General features: G+C 42.7%; 1 protein-coding gene across 3 annotated transcripts in view; it reads right to left on the bottom strand.

Moving 5' to 3' along the window:
* The window catches only part of PTGER3 (prostaglandin E receptor 3), a 196,843-nt gene extending 186,691 nt beyond the window's left edge, over positions 1-10,152 (bottom strand). For 2 of the 3 annotated variants that reach the window (XM_009249016.3, XM_002810703.2), the window contains exon 1: positions 8,852-10,152. In XM_009249016.3, coding sequence (XP_009247291.1) covers positions 8,852-9,748 — 897 coding nt within the window. In that variant the 5' untranslated portion in view covers positions 9,749-10,152. The remainder of the gene's footprint in view (positions 1-8,851) is intronic. The other variant, XM_002810702.3, reaches the window with a different exon arrangement.
* Between the last annotated feature and the right edge of the window lie 7,247 nt (positions 10,153-17,399).

The raw sequence follows: 17,399 nt of genomic DNA, 5'->3' as shown, positions 1-17,399 counted from the left end.
GAACTGAAAGGAGGATTAGAGTCATTAATCGTTTTATCTTACCGATTAGAAAAGGAAAGTCCGGCAAGATAAAGTGACTTAGATCACATGGCAAGGCCATGACCGGATCCAGGTCTCTTGCCATCCAGTGCCTTGTTCTCTCTGTGGCACTCACTTGCTTTTTAAATAACTTTCTTCTGTTCTTCTTATGAAGCAGAGAGGAGTCCTCACAAGTCGGGGGTCACTTAATCACTGATGCTACTCTGTGGCTGAGGAGCTGGCTGTTGAGGCATTCTTCTATTTGCGGAAATATGAAAGTGTGTGATCTGCCAGAAGCTCTGACTCGAATAAGGTTGTTGGTAGCAAGATGTTACCAATGAAATTTCATATATCAAACAGCAATTAGTGCTCCACTTTACTGTCTTGTGAATTTCTCAGAATGAATCTTACCTTTTACAATCACTCTTTCATCATTTTCAACATTAATTACACACTTCTTTTTTCCAAATTTTTATGAATCACAACAGCAGCATATTCTCAACCATAGAAAATGACATTTATTATGTGCACAGAAAGAGAGACAAAAAGATATACAAATCAAATTTACTTTCAGGATATAACAAAAAATTAGTGGAAAGTATATGTTTTAAATTACACTTAATATTTGGGGACCAATTATTGCTTGAAATAAATAGGCTTCCAGTTCCAACATGGCCTTTTGTTTTTGTATTACCAAGAGTTTTTAAACAGTAATGGTATCTGGTGGAGAATTTATCTTGTATTTATATTGCACAACTTTTGCCTAAATTAGTAGGCATTTTCTTTTTTCCAATATAAAGTGGGAATACTCAAGTCTCCTCTTCCATTTCTGCTACCATTTTTCATTTTAGATCGATGATCCTTCAAATATCTATCATAAAATTAGTTCGCTAAAATAATATTTGGATTTTAAGTAAGCACCCACATAAGTCACTGAAAAGTCCTCCTTATAAATGTGGTCCCAGAGAATATCTGGGAAGGCCACTGGATAGGAAAATAACACATTGTGCTATTTGCAGGCTGCAAATAATATTAATGTGTTGTCAGGACCTGGTCAAACTGTGTGAAGCAGTTTACAACTCTATGATTCACACACTTTGGTCTGACTTAAGGCTTGTGTAAATTCAATTCTGGGCTGTCAGTCAGCAGCAGAGGTTCTGTTCAGTCCCAACATTTCTAATTGCCTGTGAAAAGATGAAGACAACTGAGGGAGAGACTCTCTCAAGAAGTTTGCAGAATGACTTGATCCTAGACAACAGTTAGATGCACAATTAGTTCAACTCAAGATTCCATTGAGAATAGGTTTGTGCACATATAGGATAACAGGAAGAAGACCCTGACTGGAAAGAGCTCACGTGAGAAGCTGTGGGTGCTAGCAAGACCCACATTTAACTCCAACACAGAGGAATGACTGTTCAGGTGGGGAGGGGAACTGCTCACTGCAGATGAGTCCTCACCTTCTCAGGGCCATAGAGCAGAAAAGAGCATTCCAGACCTGTGACAGAAGTCTTCAGGACACAAGGTACTAGCTCCTCCCTCAGGTGTAAGGGAAAGGGGAAATGTGATCAGTGTGTTTTGGAGTTAGAGAGCTAACTAGAAGCTGTAAAAGGGAACAGATTACAGGGCTGAGAGAATGCGGAGGAGGGATGGTGGCAGGAGGCGGGAAGGAGGGATGAATTACAATATCTTATAAAAATTTAGGCACCCTGTAATCCCAGCACTTTGGGAGGCTGAGGCGGGCGGATCACGAGGTCAGGACATAGAGACCATCCTGGCTAACGCAGTGAAACCCTGTCTCTATTAAAAATACAAAAAAATTAGCCAGGCATGGTGGTGGGCGCCTGTAGTCCCAGCTACTCGGGAGGCTGAGGCAGGAGAATGGCATGAACCTGGGAGGCAGAGCTTGCAGTGAGCGGAGATTGCGCCACTGCACTCCAGCCTGGGTGACAGAACGACTCTGTCTCAAAAACAAAAACAAAAACAAAAACAAAAAAAAAAATTAGGCACAGTTGGTTTACCATTTTTCTTTCTGTTTCTGAAAGTTGCATTCTCTACCACATTTTTTTCCCCAATGAACTATAACTAATGAAGCTGTGAAACACTGCTTGCCTCTTTTCTCCAGTTTGCTAGGTGAAAGGTCTATCTCAACACAAGAGTCAACATTACTATCCAGTAAAACATCACAGTGGTATTCCTCATATGGAAGGAATATTCCCAGCTTGCTAAAAGGACTCAGTAATAAAGTATTTTCATAGTACTGTATACTACCCCATTATTTTCACATATGTTAATCTTGTTGGTTTTCATTATAATACTGTGAAATGAGCTGGGTAGGCATTTTTGTTTAAGAAAGAAAGAAAGAAAGAGAGAGAAAGAGAAAGAGAAAGAAAGAAAGAAGGAAAGAAAGAGAGAGAAAGAAAGAAGAAAAAAGAGAAAGAAGGAAGGAAAGAAAGAAAGAAAGAAAGAAAGAAGAAAAAAAGAGAAAGAAAGAAAGAAGGAAGGAAAGAAAGAAAGAAACAAAGAAAAAAAGAAAGAAAGAAAAAGAAGGAAAGGAAGGAAGGAAGGGAAGAAAGAAAGAGAAAGAAAAGGAAGGAAAAGAAAAGAAAAGAGAGAGGAGGAGGGGGAGGGGAGGGGAGGGAAGGGAAGGGAAAGGAAAGGAAAGGAAAGGAAGGGAAGGGTTCATAAAAATATCAAATGAATTATCTAAGGCCAAAAAGTAATTGCTTATTTACATGGGACCAGACCCTGTCTTCTGATTTGGTTGCTCAAGTATTCAATCAAGGCCAGGGCGGTGGCTCATGCCTGTAATGCCACAGCACTTTGGGAGGCAGAGGCGAGAGGATCACAGGAGGACAGGAGTTTGAGACCAAACTGCCCAACATGGTGAAATCCCATCTCTAGTAAAAAAAAAAAAAATACAAAAATTAGCAGGGCATGTAGTGGTGCACGCCTGTAACCCCAGCTACTCGGGAGGCTGAGGCACGAGAGTCGCTTGAACCCAGGAGGCAGAAGTTGCAGTGAGCCCGAGATCATGCCAATGCACTCCAGCCTGGACAACAGCGAGACTTTGTCTTAAAAGAAAAAAGAAAGTATTCAGTCAATAAGCACGTATTGGGCAGACCTTATGTGGCAAGTAATTATGATAGTTCCTAGGAAAAAAATAATGTGCAAGACAGACACTGTACTTGACCTTGGCAGAATTAAAAGAGCAGAAAGCCAATAAACCAATGTCTCCAATGAAGTGTGACTCAGACTGTGAAAGGGAAATGGGGGGTATCATGAGATCAGGGCACCCAATCACGGCCTAGAGAGGATGAAGGAAGGCTTCGCTAGAAAATGGCTTCTGACTTGAGATCTTAGCCAATCCAAGAGAGGTGAGTGCTTGGCAGATATTGCTGAATGGCTGAGGGGTAAAGTGGCAATGAAAAATGGAGAAAGAAGTGTTCTGTGTAAAGATAGCAGGGTGCAGGAATTCACAGAGAGTTTCCATGTTGTATGTATCTCAGTCATATGCTTCCCAACTGTCATTTCTGTATAAGAATCAATTACAGATGTTCCTCAACTTACAACAGGGTTACGTCTGGGTAAACTCACTGTCAGTTGAAAATGTTGTAAGTTGAATATATTGTAAGGTCAAAGATGCGTTTAATACGTTTAATACACCTAACATACTGAACATCATAGCTTAGCCTTGCCTACCTTAAACATGCTCAGAACACTTACATTAGCCTACAGGTGGGCAAAATCATCTGGCAACACAGTCCACTGTGGAGTATTGGTTGCTTATCTTGTGTTTGCATGGCTGACTGGGAGCTGTGTATGCATCACCAAAGAGTATCATACTGCATATCACTAGCCCAATAAAAGATCGCCATTCCAAATTCCAAGTACAGTTTCTACTGAATGTGCATTCCTTTCACACCATCATGAAGTTGAAAAAGCGTAGGTCGGAGACTGTCTGTACTATGTTTACAGTAAAATGTTGCCATATACTTAGGGGACAAGATATAAGAAGAACCCCCCCCAAAATAAGGCTCCTTCATTGGTTACCATCCTTATGAAAGTTGGAATTTTCTAGGGAAAAGGAGGACTTGAGAGATTGTCTAATGATTCTCAAGAAGCACAGCTGGCAGGAGTTGAAATACAAACTTCCTTCCTGTCTTTTTGTAAAGCAATTGGAAAAAATGGGAGAGTAAGAATTTGACATGTTACAGTTGTAGATCTTAGTGTTGTGAGGCATGAATGAGATAAATATGGAACACTGGCAGGTTGCAAAAATGTTACACAGATGTACAGTATTTTAGGAGGGACTTCCCTGCATTTCTTTCCTGCAATGCAAGGGCAGAACTAAAAACTGAAACTTAGCACCCAGTATCCCTCACCTACCACCCCTCTGCACCGTCAGATGAATCATAGTCTGTTACAGATGCCTGTGGTGCATATTCCTGAGTGTTAGTCCCAGAAAACTAAACCTATGGAAACTTTTATAATTTAGTTGTTGACCTTCACAGCTTGTTCAAAAGAGAAGGGCCAGTGACTCACAATTATATTTCAACTTCAGACCATGTGAATTTCTTCAAAGATGATGGCTTAAGAAGTGTTTAATTCTTGGCTCTTTCTGATAAACTCAAAAGAGTGAAGTCCTCATCTTGTCATTCAGGGACTAACCATCTAAATTTGTTTTCTTGAACATTTTTAAAACATCATTCCCATTGATCTAGTGTGCACCCTTTGTTCTCATTGGGCTGGGTTTTGGGACACACTTGCTCTCAGTCATGAAGTCATGAAGTGAGGTTATGCCAATTCATCTTCCTGCAAATCTCCTCTGGCAAATTCAGATTGACTTTTTTCTGAGAGCCAAAGGCATTAATTACATCCTATCTTGTATTATAGTTCTTTAAATATTTCACTCATACATGTGGAAATTCTGCTTTTCTGAACAGATTATAACATTAATCCGTTTTATAATCATAGAATATTTTGTTGATCTTCACACCTTTTTCAAAAGAGAAAAATTATAGAATATTTTTCCTACAATGTGGATTCATATGTTTAATCACTTTCTCTGAAGCAACATCCTGAATATGGCAGAAAGAGGCAGAAGAGATTAGCAATTGAATAATACTTTTATATGCTGTAAAACAATATTATTTCTGAAAATAATTCATCATACATATCTACCACATGTGGCATATTAAAGGCAAATTTCACTTGTCAAAATACATCAGTGATTCCTTAACTAAAACGAAAAAAAATTACAACTACATTGTGAAATATCTTCTTGAACTGAAACATCTCTGTATTTGTGGATACTGAGCAGGGAATTCAGTGGTTCAAGATTAAAGGCAAAAGTTTCTAAGGCTGCTTTTATCCAGTTCCAAGACTGATGATGAGAAACTGTTTGTTGCTCATACCCCACTTTTCACAATGTTCATAGCTGGCTTTATATTTACTGTTTTTGAGATAGCTTACAGTATTAGCCACATTCTACCTGTTTGGGAGTGCCAAGTTATAAAAGTACAAAGTACTTATAGCTTCCTTTGAACAAAATCCTAAGGTTATTCCCATTTCTGGAAATTTAGCTATCAGGTCAAACAACTGAGCTATGGTGAGCATCATTCATAAAATATAAAACAATAATGATAAAAATCAAATAGATTGCATTGCTGGATCAACTGGCTGATTGCAACAGAATGACAATGGGATGCCTTACATAAGCAGTAACTAAAAACTGTAGATCATCTATCATGGCGACATCATTTCCCACTGTACTCTCTTAATTTCACATTTTATATTGTATTTTGCAAAGTTTCTGAGAAAAAGAAAAAGGAAACAAAGCTTTTGTTTAAGGATACATAAACCTCTATTTAAGTATTTATGTAGTGTGAACTTGTAGCTGTTGGGACATTTTCTTATTATGGTGTTTCTGTCCTACCAAGTTTTCTTGCAGTAACAACTGAATATTTCTTATAGTCATGATAGTCTTCCAGGATATACTCAGGGTCCTTTCAAGTAGGAAGTTTGGACAATTAGAATGGTATCCTATACCCAACTTAACAAATGCTAACAGGAAATCTATATTACACTCATAGTTAGAAAAAACAGCATTAATCTCTCATTTTAACACTAATATGCTGAAAATTCAATTCACTAAATTCTAGTGTTTTTATTCTTACAATTCTCTATTAAGAAAGCAGCTTTGCCAGTTTCTTTTCTTTGAAGTAATTCCAACTTTGTACAGTAAATCTTTTTGAAGATATTTGGAGATTTTTTTTTTTTTGAGATGGAGTCTTGCTCTGTCACCTGTGCTGGAGTGCAGTGGCATGATCTCAGCTCACGGCAACCTCTGTCTCCCCAGCCTAAGTAATTCTCCTGCATCAGCCTCCCAAGTAACTGAGATTACAGGCGCATGCCACCATGCCCCGCTAATTTTTGTATCTTTAGTAGAGGCGAGGTCTGGCCATGTTGGAAGGCTGGTCTTGAACTGCTGACCTCAAATGATCCACTCACCTCGGCCTCCCAAAGTGCTGGGATTACAGGCGTAAGCCACCGCGCCCAGCCGATGGAACCATTTTCTTTAAAAAGTTCCCATTTCTCCTAGGCCGGGCACGGTGGCTCATGCCTGTAATCCCAGCACTTTGGGTGGCCGAGGCGGGTGGATCACCTCAGGTCAGGAGTTCGAGACCAGCCTGGCCAACATGGTGAAACCCCATCTCTACTAAAAATACAAAAATTAGCCAGGTGTGGTGGCAGGTGCCTGTAATCCCAGTGACTCCAAAGGCTGAGGCAGTAGAATCACTTGCACCTGGGAGGTGGATGCTGCAGAGAGCTGAGATCTCACCACTGCACTCCAGCCTGGGTGACAGAGTGAGACTCTGTCTCAAAAAAAAAAAAAAAAAAAAAAAAATTCTCCTTTTTGATATGATCACATGTTGAATTTATTTTGTTTAATGTTTTTATAATTGAATTAATAAAGTGCCCAGTAAAATGCTATAAATCGATAAGTATTATCCGAATGAAAATAAATCGAAATTAAGTAAGACTAGTTTTAAATACAGTCTTTCTTGAAAGAGTGAGTTTGGCCATCCTAAATTACAGTTTTCAAGATTGATCTACTTTCTTTCTGAGGCCACCATACTTTTGGTACTAGAATTAAAGTGTCTAAATCAAAAACACACTACATGGTTTCGCTTTGACTTAAAAACAAAATACACAAACAATAAATTATAAGTCTGATTAACTGTATGGGTATTTTGTTCAATTGATTTAACTGCATTTTTTTCCCCTAGGATATAAATCATGTGATACAGCAAACTCAAAGATGTGGGACTCAAATGACACTTGTGAAAAATTCAGATACCCTGTTTGCCTTTAAAGTTATATTAATTACCACACTTTAGTAAAGCGTTTACTATTTAGAACTCTTTCTTCCTTCATAGTTGGCCACCTGTACACTCCATTCCTCAGTCATAAAAGTAAATACCGTATATCTAAAACTGGTGCTGGTTTTGATAAGCCATAGTGATGACATCAGCCTGAGTTCCAACTCCTGGAATAAAGAACTGTGACCATACAGCGACTTGTGGGCAGTTAGGTCTCAACATAACTCTCCTTGTCCCCTCATGTCACTGATTTGGAGCCAAGGTTTGTGCTTCAATCTACCAAACCAGGTGAAAGAAATTACATTTCTATTTTCAAACGCAAGGGATTTAAAAGCATACATGGCGCACAAAAAACTCAACGTACTTAATGCCTAATGCCACTGAACTGCCCACATAATAATGGTTAAAATACTGAACTGTATGTAATATATTTTACCACAATTAGGAAAAAAAAAACTGTGTTCACGTGTTTCAAAGGTTTTCCACAATTGTATAATACATATAGTTGGTTATACCTTTGTAACAGTGACCAAATCGCTCTTTCTGCAACATCTATTAACCCAGACTCCCCAGGGCCTAAGTAAGCATCCATTCTTCAGGAATCAGTAAACGGCACTTACACACGGACATTTCTAGCTAAAAGTAACACAGACAAAAAATCTCAAAAATATCATGTGAGGGCAGGTGTTAGGCAAAGAGCCTCTGCAAACATCCCTTGCTCCTCTGCACTGCTCTGGTGTGAGGAACTAGGACATGGAGAAACCTCTACCTCCTATCTCAGGATTAGCGAACCCTGCTTGAGTGCTACAAGGGTAAGTAAATGCTGGCCTTAAGCAGCTGCTGAGCTTCCGGATCCCACAGACTGTCGTTCGGGCACTTCCTAGAGGGTCAAGCACCATGGCGAAGGGCTGAGGAGGCAACTCGCATCTTTCATTCTCCTGCCTCATCAAGAATGAACCTTGAAGGCACCCCTAGGTCGCGCAGTGTTTCAGAAGTTGCAGGAGGGCTGTGACTGTATGGGGTTGCAGACTGAAAATCTCATTAACGTGAAAGAGGAATTTGAAATTAAAAAAAAAAACCCACAATATCAGGCTACAGTTATCATAGCAATTCTGCTTTTAATGCACTCAGGACAAACCTCTATCTCTGCATATATGTCATTTCAATGACACATCCTGTCTTCTCCCCGACTAGAATGTGAGCAGCCCTGTGATCTCTATGTACTCATAACCAGTGCCTAATGCGAATCCTGGCTCTTGGAAGGCGCTCAGCTAGTAAGTGAGGAGCTCAGCTCTGAAGCTGTAACCAAGACAGCGCGGGCAGGAGGAAAGGACACTCCAGCGCTCTGCGGTTGCAAACACACCCCAGCAGGTGCTGCCACTTAGCAAAGTCTTAGGTTCCCGCTTACTCGCACACGCATCCTGACTTCCCCCAACCCGGGAACTACCTACCAGTAGCGGAGACCAGCAGACCGACAGCACGCACATGATCCCCATGAGCTGAATGGCCGTCTCGGTCGTGATGCGGCCCCACTGGGCACTGGACTGAGATGCCGTGGCCTTGGCCCGGCAGCGGGACACCAGGGCCTTAATGGTGGCCAGGTTGCAGGAAAAGGTGACTGTCAGCGCCAAGAGCCCCAGGAAGGCAAAGGCAGAGGCGAAGAAAAGGTTGCCCCAGTTATGCGAAGAGCTAGTCCCGTTGCCCCCTCGCCCGGTGCTGATGAAGCACCACGTCCCGGGCCACTGGACGGTGTACTGGCCCACGCCCAGCACCGGCAGCAGGGCGAAGGCGAGCACGGCCAGCCACACGCCGAGCAGCACAGCGCGGGTGGCACGCGTCTTCATGTGGCTCGCATACCAGTGCGGCGCCCTGATGGCCAGCGCCCGCTCGACGGCCATGGCGCTGGCGATGAACAACGAGGAGAGCCCGAAAACAGTCATGGTCAGCCCGAAGAAGGTGCAGAGCCGCCCCGACGGGTCGAGGTGCTCCCAACGCTGCTTGGACAGGTACACGACGATGACCACCGGGGTGGTGAGAAGCTGCCCGACCAGGTCGGTGAGCGCCAGCCAGCCGATGCACAGCAGGAAGGACTTCTTGCGCTTACTCTCCCGGCGCCGGTAGCTGCGCGACACGAGCAGCATGGCCAGTGCGTTGCCCACGAAACCGGTGAGCAGCATGGTGATCGGGAAGGCCACGGACACCGATCCGCAATCCTCGCCGGACCCTGGAGGGCGCGTGAGGTTGCCCCGAGCACCAGCGGAACGCTCGGGCGCCCACATGCCTGTGTAGGAGTAGTTGAGGCGGGTGCAGAAGGGGGCATCCCCTCCGTAGCCCCGGGTCTCCTTCATGTTGGCTTCGAGGTGAGGAGAGGATGGCGTCCAGAGAGCCGCAGTGGGAGGGGGCAGACGCGGCGCGGGCGGCGGCGGAGGTCGGCGTCTACCGCGGCTGAGGCTGGGCTGCCCTCCATGGTGCGGGGCGCAGCCGCCGCCCTACTCCGCTACTGGGACCGCGGCCGCGGCGGCGCCAGGGCTCACTGGCCCGGGAGGGAGCCACGCCTTCCTCTCCGGGAAACCTCTGGCTCAGAGGCGCGCGGAGGTGCCGAGTCCCCTCTATAAGGCCGAGGGGGCGGGGCTCCCGTGGGTGTGGACAGAACCGAGGTGGGAGGAGGGTGCAAAGCAACTGAGTGCCTCTCTTGGCTGTTGCCTATCCTGATCGCCTGGGTTGGGAAGCCCCAGACGGGCTCCTTTGAAACGCCCTGCTCCTGGCCGGATCGGGAGCCCACTGGGCGCCTCCTCCAGTTCTCTGCCAAAGTGTCGGTGGGCGGCAAGCGGCTAATAAGTCGCAGTGGACTTGCGGACACCAGGCAAACTGCCGAGGCGCACCCGAGCGCTCGTCCTCCTGCTTCTTCAACCACAAACGCTCCTACAGGGACGGGATCCTTCTCCTGAAGTCCTTTAGTAACGCTGGTAAAGTGAAAATCGCCTGTCCTTAAGCAATCCACACAAGCCTTTGCATAGCTGACCGTTAACTTTTTTCCTTTCTGCTTTGGGACTCTAGAGTGATTATAAAAAAGGCCAAGGTGTCCTGTCCCCTGGGGTGCCGCTGAAAACTATAAAATTACTAGACAGTGCCTGTAGACTTAAGGGAATAGACACAGGGAAACAAATACATCGGATGGTTGAATTCCAAGACCAAGAAATCCCAACTACTACCCCTCGCCTAATCCTGCCCGCTCCCCTCCCCACCACCCAACAAAAAGGTCAGCTATGGCAAAAGTGGCTACAGGAAGGTGGCATCAATTTGCATATCTGAGATAGTGAAATCAACTGCTCCCAGCCTATGGGAGTGAGAGGGGAGCAGAGGAGAAGGGTATTCCTTACAAAGCCTCCAACCATCCTTCTTATCTTCACACAATAAGAACTAGAAAAGGTATTTAGATGTTATGAAGGCCTTAATCTATATGGAAACTTTGCCTTTGAAATAATAAACATTGAATGAAAATAGGCATACTTGCTTGCCTCGTAACATCTTTCAGTAAGCCAATATTTTATGTACTTCTCACAAGCATTTTCTCATTTTATCACAGAAATCCTCCAAGGTACTATTGCTATTATTATTTCCCTTAAAGGTGGGGTAACTGAGGCCCCATGAAGTTAAAGAATGTTCCTGAAGTCTCTCAGCAATTCTCAAGTCCCATCTTATTTGAAGCATGTATTCCTGACATGGGTCCCATAACTGCTCTCAGCAGATGAATATTAACGGTGAGATCGTTTTCCCCTAATCTTGGGAAAGGCTTGTGTTTTTTGTTTTGTTTTTTGCCTTTTTACACTAAGAAATGAAAAGATTTTAAAAAGTAATTGCAAAGTTCATTTTTCCTCATATTTAAGAAATTAGACTTAATCATATAGCACTCTAAAGACCATTATTTTGATTGATTGACACAGATCGACTTTCAGAACAAGACCAATCAGTTTTGCCTTTCCTAGCTTAGCTGATGTTCTGTATGGGTGTTCTTAACTTTTAAATTACTGTTAAGAGGTAAGAATGATCCGGATATGTCCCTCTGCATGCTTTCTTTATGTGCTGTTGTCTTGATTCTGTATGAGAGTTTGAAAAAAATATCACGGTAACATTATACGTTTTTTAAAGAAGGAAAAACAAGAATGCAACTTAAACTCCATTTTAATAAGATGCATTAATCACAACATGAATTTCATTTTGTGTTTTGCTGTCATTTAAAAATGTTTTGCACTTTTGCATTTTATTGACTAAAATGTCATGTTTACAATGGGAAAAACAGCTAGGAAGGGTGAAATGGTTTGATTCTAAAATCTTCCCCAAACTTTTGTCTTATTATTTTGAATTAATTTCAAACCTGTATTTGGGATAGTATTTTTCTAGCCTAATATCATTTGAAAATAAAATAATATTTGAGGTTATTGTTAGACAAAGCTTTATCCAAAGCATTTGGATGAAAGTGGCTATCAAGTTTATACCGTCTACAGTTAGTAAAATTCTAGTGTAATTCAATATTTAAAATTTAAGACCATATCACCATTCACACAGCAAAGGAAGCAAGGCTTATCTTTTTCCAGTTACATCAAAAACTATTCTCATTTTTATTCACAAATATTTGACTTCCTTGAAACTTTTACTTCTCCCACTGAAGTGCTTGCTGTAGCCAATTGGACTTGATAAGCATGGTAAGCGTCGGGGCATGTATTAGTAAAGAATTTTTAGCCTCTTACTAACCTCTACGCCAATGAACAAAATGTGTTGCATTTCAGATAATTTTGGTAACATTTCTCTTCTTTCAGCATTTTGCTTCATCCTATATTGTCTGCCTTTAGCTATTCACCTTGTAAACAAGTGACTGTGAGGTTTTGTGGAGTAACAGTCTGAAGCTGGCAGTTGGATTCTGGTTGGTACTTTCTGGTCAGTTACTAAGGATATAGTGTGAATTGTGTTGGTCTGAAACAACACCACCCTCTAGTGACCAAAAGGCTAATAACATGCTTTATGCTGTTTTAAAGAGAATTTCCAAAGGGCCAATGGATGCTTTGCTTAGGGAATCTCTGATTTCTTTCCTAGAGATCTACCTATCAGTACATAATTGTGGTCACTTTGTTTTCCTTTGAGGTTACAAATTGGCAACTTTGTTTAGCAGTCAATAAACCAGTAGAGGATTAAACTGAAAGACCAGATATTCATGTTTTTTTTTTAATTTAAGGTATGTATTCACCTATTATGTTTTCAATGAAATTCTACCCTGGACATGTTTTAAATTCACAGATTACTTAATTGTACCCTTCTTGTACCTTACAGCTTAAAATGTATAATGTATGTCAATATTTAGCTAGTGATGAATTTATTTTGCTATTTACTTCTATTAAACATCTATTTAAAAATCTTAAATATGGATACAAAATAAGATTAATAACTAGTCACATGATCAGCCCTTGATTGCCTCACTATGGATGGAAAATATCTGAAAGTCTTTCTTCATGGAGCCAACCAGTAATTTTAGTTTATATTTTAGTCATTCATTCATTCAATAACTATTCATTGAGCACCCAATCTATGTCAGACACTGTTTCAGTCACTAGGGATACAAAAGCAATACGTAACAGTCCCTGTATTTATGGGGTTCATATTTTAGTGCAAAATTACTGATTCTAAGTGCCAAATAACAGAAGAAAGAACACTGATCCCATGGCTTTTGTCTTCTCAGAATGATTGCCATGGAAGTACAGTGCAATGTAGACTTAACATTTAAACATCAATCAACGTAATTACTGTATCAAAATAAAAGCAATGCCTAGGAGTCTTTGCTAGATCAAAGAGTCGCTTGCTATGATTGCCTTTTCTCCTGTCTTTTCTTTCTATTCTTTACATGCCTGTTATTTTTTTATTGAAAACTGGACATTGTAATATATTGTAATGACTCTGGAGTCTACCGGGATTTTTTCCCTGAGTATTATCGATTTTATGTTTGTTTGTTCTGTTTGACAGTTAACTTGTCCGGATTCAAACTGCCAATATTGCCTCCCCTGGGGCATGCTGCTATTGATATCTCTGCTTCATTCTCATGGTTTTCCATGCTCTTTTAGCTTGGCTTCCTAGAGATTGATTTCTCTATGCCTGTGTAATTTGTTGGTCAGTTAGCAATGGAGATCACCTTCTGTGTGGGTTCCTCGATTCTAGGGATTCTCCTCTTATTTCCAGCTACTCTGCCAGCTTAGGGCTATTCCCTGACATTTCAAGTTTCTGAAGCTTCAGCTTTCTCCCACCCAAAGTACACACAGCACAGGGAGGAATACATCCCCTTAAGTAAAGCATCAAAGTAGATGTATTCTTGAATAATGGTTTTTCTTTTTTTTTTTTTTTAGACAGAGTCTCACTCTGTTGCCCAGGTTGGATGCAGGAGCGCAATCTTGGCTCCCTGCACAGCTTCCCAGATTCTCGCCATTCTCCTGCCTCAGCCTCCCAAGTAGCTGGGACTACAGGCGCCCACCACCACGCCTGGTTAATTTTTTGTATTTTTAGTAGAGACAGGGTTTCACCATGTTAGCCAGGATGGCCTCAATCTCCTAACCTCATGATTCTCCCACTTCGACCTCCCAAAGTGCTGGGACTAGATTTCTATCTGGGTTTTGCTTGCTTTTTCCTCAGGCTTCATGGGGTCTCCTTCACTCATGCAGAGTTTTGCTGTGAGACATGAATTTGGGTAGTTCTATCTCATTTCTTCTCTGATTCTCATTACCAAGATTTCCTACTTAAATTTGCAGTGGCTTTTCAAGCCTTAACTCCAGTCTCTGGAACTTTTTGCCAGTAAGGCTGTGATTTTTTTTTTTTCTATCAGTATTTCCCATAGCCATAGTCATGAAGAATGGGCAGGATCCTCGATCCCAAAAACCAGTAAGTCATAATTTTTACTCCTTTCATTTGCAGGTCTTTTTTTCTCTTCTATGATTTCTGTATGCTTTTCAATGCCTTCCAATGTAATAGTTTAATAAAATTCAAATACTTGTTTTTACAAATTTAACCATATTTTACTATTGTTATATGCAGGGCAGCGTGATACTGGAATAAAGATAGGCATGCTATGGTTTAAATGTGTCTTCTCCAAAATTCGTGTTGAAACTTAATGGCTACTGTGATGGTATTAAGAGGTGACGCCTTTAAGAGGTGGTTGGGCTATGAGGACATCTCTTGAGGGAATGGGATTAGCTGCTCTTATAAAACAGCTTGACAGAGGGAGTTTGGTCCCTTTGTTGTCATCCTGACATGTGAGGACAGGGCAAGAAGGCCTTCACCAGAGACCAGATGATGGCGCCTTGCTTTCGAATATCCCCAACATCCAAAACATTGAGAAATAAATTTATATTCTTTATAAATTACCCAGTTGTAGTATTGTTATAGTAGCACAAAACAAACTAAGACACTGATCTATAGATCAATGAAAGAGTATTATAGAGAGCATCATATATACACATATAGAGATATAGATATGTGTACACATATGCAGACATTCAACAGATTTCTGTCAAAAGTGTTAAGGTGATTCAAGAGAACAGTCTTTTTAACAAGGGGTGCTGGAAAAAGCAGATAGCTGTATGGATATAAAAATGAACATAGATCTTACACCACAAAACAAAATAGATAATAGACTTAAATGTACCTGTTAAAACTATAAACCTCTGAGATTAAAAGAGGATTTTTCCTTGTGACCTCTTTTCTCCTCTATCATTACTGCAAGTACTCCTGCAGCTTTGTTGTTGCCGTTGTTGTATTGAACGTGTGACTATCTCTTTCAGTTAGTAGGCACAGAAATTCTATTGTTTTATTTGTTTGTTTGTTTTAATGAGACAGTCTCACTCTGTCACCCATGCTAACGTGGCCTAATGGTGATGGATGGAGTGGGGAAACCCAGGAAGGTTGCTTTGTACAATTCCCCTTCCCCTGGGCATGGGGCAGGACCCCTGGGGAATGAGGGTCTTCCAGGGAGAAGGGAGAGAGTGACCTTGCTAGGTTTTATGGCTATATTTGGGAGAGGGGAGTTCTAGTTTCTATGACCTGCCTTGGGGAAAACAAATTCTGGTTTCTGTGACTCACTTTGCGGGAGAAAAGGTCACAGGAACCAGGAGGGAAGGACAAAGACTAGGCTTCTGAGACTTTCCAGTCTCCTCTGGGTCAGAGTAGTCCACATGCCAAGGTGCCATACTTTGGGGTTTAATGAGCCCTGACAGCAGGTCCTTGCAGATTTCGCAGGCAACCTGTGATCTAAGTAATTGACTTTCAGTCTCCCAATTTCAGAGGACTTTAGCAAAGCCTGGTTGAAATGGCCAAGTGTTAGAAGAATCTCTTCAAAGTTGAAATTCATCAAGTTCTTCAGCTGAGGATGTAAGAATCCCAGATGTAAGGTTAGCAAGAGTTAGGACTTCTGGAGTCTTCCCTGCACGCCCTGGCTCTTGAGTATCAACAGGCCAGAAGCTCACAGTATCTGATCCTCCTGTGGCTCAGCAGGGATGTTTCAGAGCAGCATGTTCAGAATGAAACTGGCACACTTAATCAAGCCTCAAGGGCCTTTTGAAGTCATGTGTGGCCCACACTGGCCTCATGAGAACACCGGTGCTCCATGACCCAATGGGTTCAGGACTAGGTAGAGGGAAACTCCAACCCTGAAAACATCCCCCTGCTGTCTAGACCAGCCTGCCCCGTGGCCAAGGGCAGTGAGAACCCCGGCCACCCCTTGGGTTGCACCCCTGCAAGTGCTAGAATTTTGCCCTTCCTGGGCAGAAAAGCTCCACATTTGGCTCAGGACATAACTGGAAAGAAATGCCCACCATGTTTTTCACTGTGGGGCATGAAAATACAGGGAGGCGGGAGCCTGATGTGTCTGCGGCCACCCAGCTGGAGGCGGATGGGCTGCGCTTCTCAGGTTGCTTTGAGGAACGTTCCTTTAGTGGGGAGGGAGTGCCTTTCCTGAAGAAGTCCTTGGGATGGACATGCTGATCTTGAATGATTCTTAAGAAGTACAGGTTTCCCAAGACCCAGAGAAGACAGCAAGCCTGTGTTCCCAGCCAGCGCTGGTGGCAGCTGGGTTCCGGCAGGTGGAGCCGACGTGGTCTGGAGCCCGCAGCCACACGCTGGCAAGTCCTCAGGCGGTTTTCAAGGGTGGGTTCCAGCCACGCAAGTCCTACACACTCCTGCCTAGGTGGCATGGCACCACGGGAAGGACAGCCTGAGGGGGTGGATGGATAAGGACCCTCCTTGCCTGCTCCCTACAGGCTGTGTGCTGCAGGCCACTTTCAATGACCTACGTTCCCAAAACCATCAGGTCCCAACTTTGCTGGCACACGGTGTCAACTGGGGTGTCCCGCGGGGTGGGTGAGGGGTGCCAGGGACTCCTCTGGCCTTGTACCCAGACCCCCACCACTGTCCTTAGGGTCCCTGCACTCAGCGGCTATTCTGGGGCCAGGCACTCTGGTACTCACCGTGGTGCACATGCCGGATGCTGTGAGAAAATCTGGCCAGTCTGGGAAGCATTAATAGGACTCACCTTGTTTTCCTTTCTCAGGTACCTCTCCTCCACAGGCTTACATTCAATTTACTGAAAAATGCTGCTTGATAAATTTTGTCTAGTTTGTTACAGGTTGAAGGGTAAATCTTGGCCTGAAGCAGAAGTCCTCTGCTCTTTTTTTCTCTGAATTGTTTGATCTGCCAGTATTTTCCTGTATTCTTGAAAGCTTAATTGACTTAATTTTCTCTAATGTAGGCTTTCAAAGTCACACAATTCCAAGCACTGCTTTAGCTCAATCTCACAGGTGTTGACAAATTTTCTTTTCTTTTTTCTTTCTTTTTTTTATTTTTTGAGACAGTCTCACTCTGTCACAGAGGCTGGAGTGCAATGGTGCGAACTTGGCTCACTGAAACCTCCGCCTCCCGGGTTCAAGGGATTCTCCTGCCTCAGCCTCCCGAGTAGCTGGGACTACAGCG

Source organism: Pongo abelii, chromosome 1, assembly GCF_028885655.2.
Source record: "Pongo abelii isolate AG06213 chromosome 1, NHGRI_mPonAbe1-v2.0_pri, whole genome shotgun sequence".
Taxonomy (NCBI): domain Eukaryota; kingdom Metazoa; phylum Chordata; class Mammalia; order Primates; family Hominidae; genus Pongo; species Pongo abelii.
The sequence above is the reverse complement of the archived record's forward strand: the minus strand, read 5'-3'. Positions and strand labels throughout refer to the sequence as shown.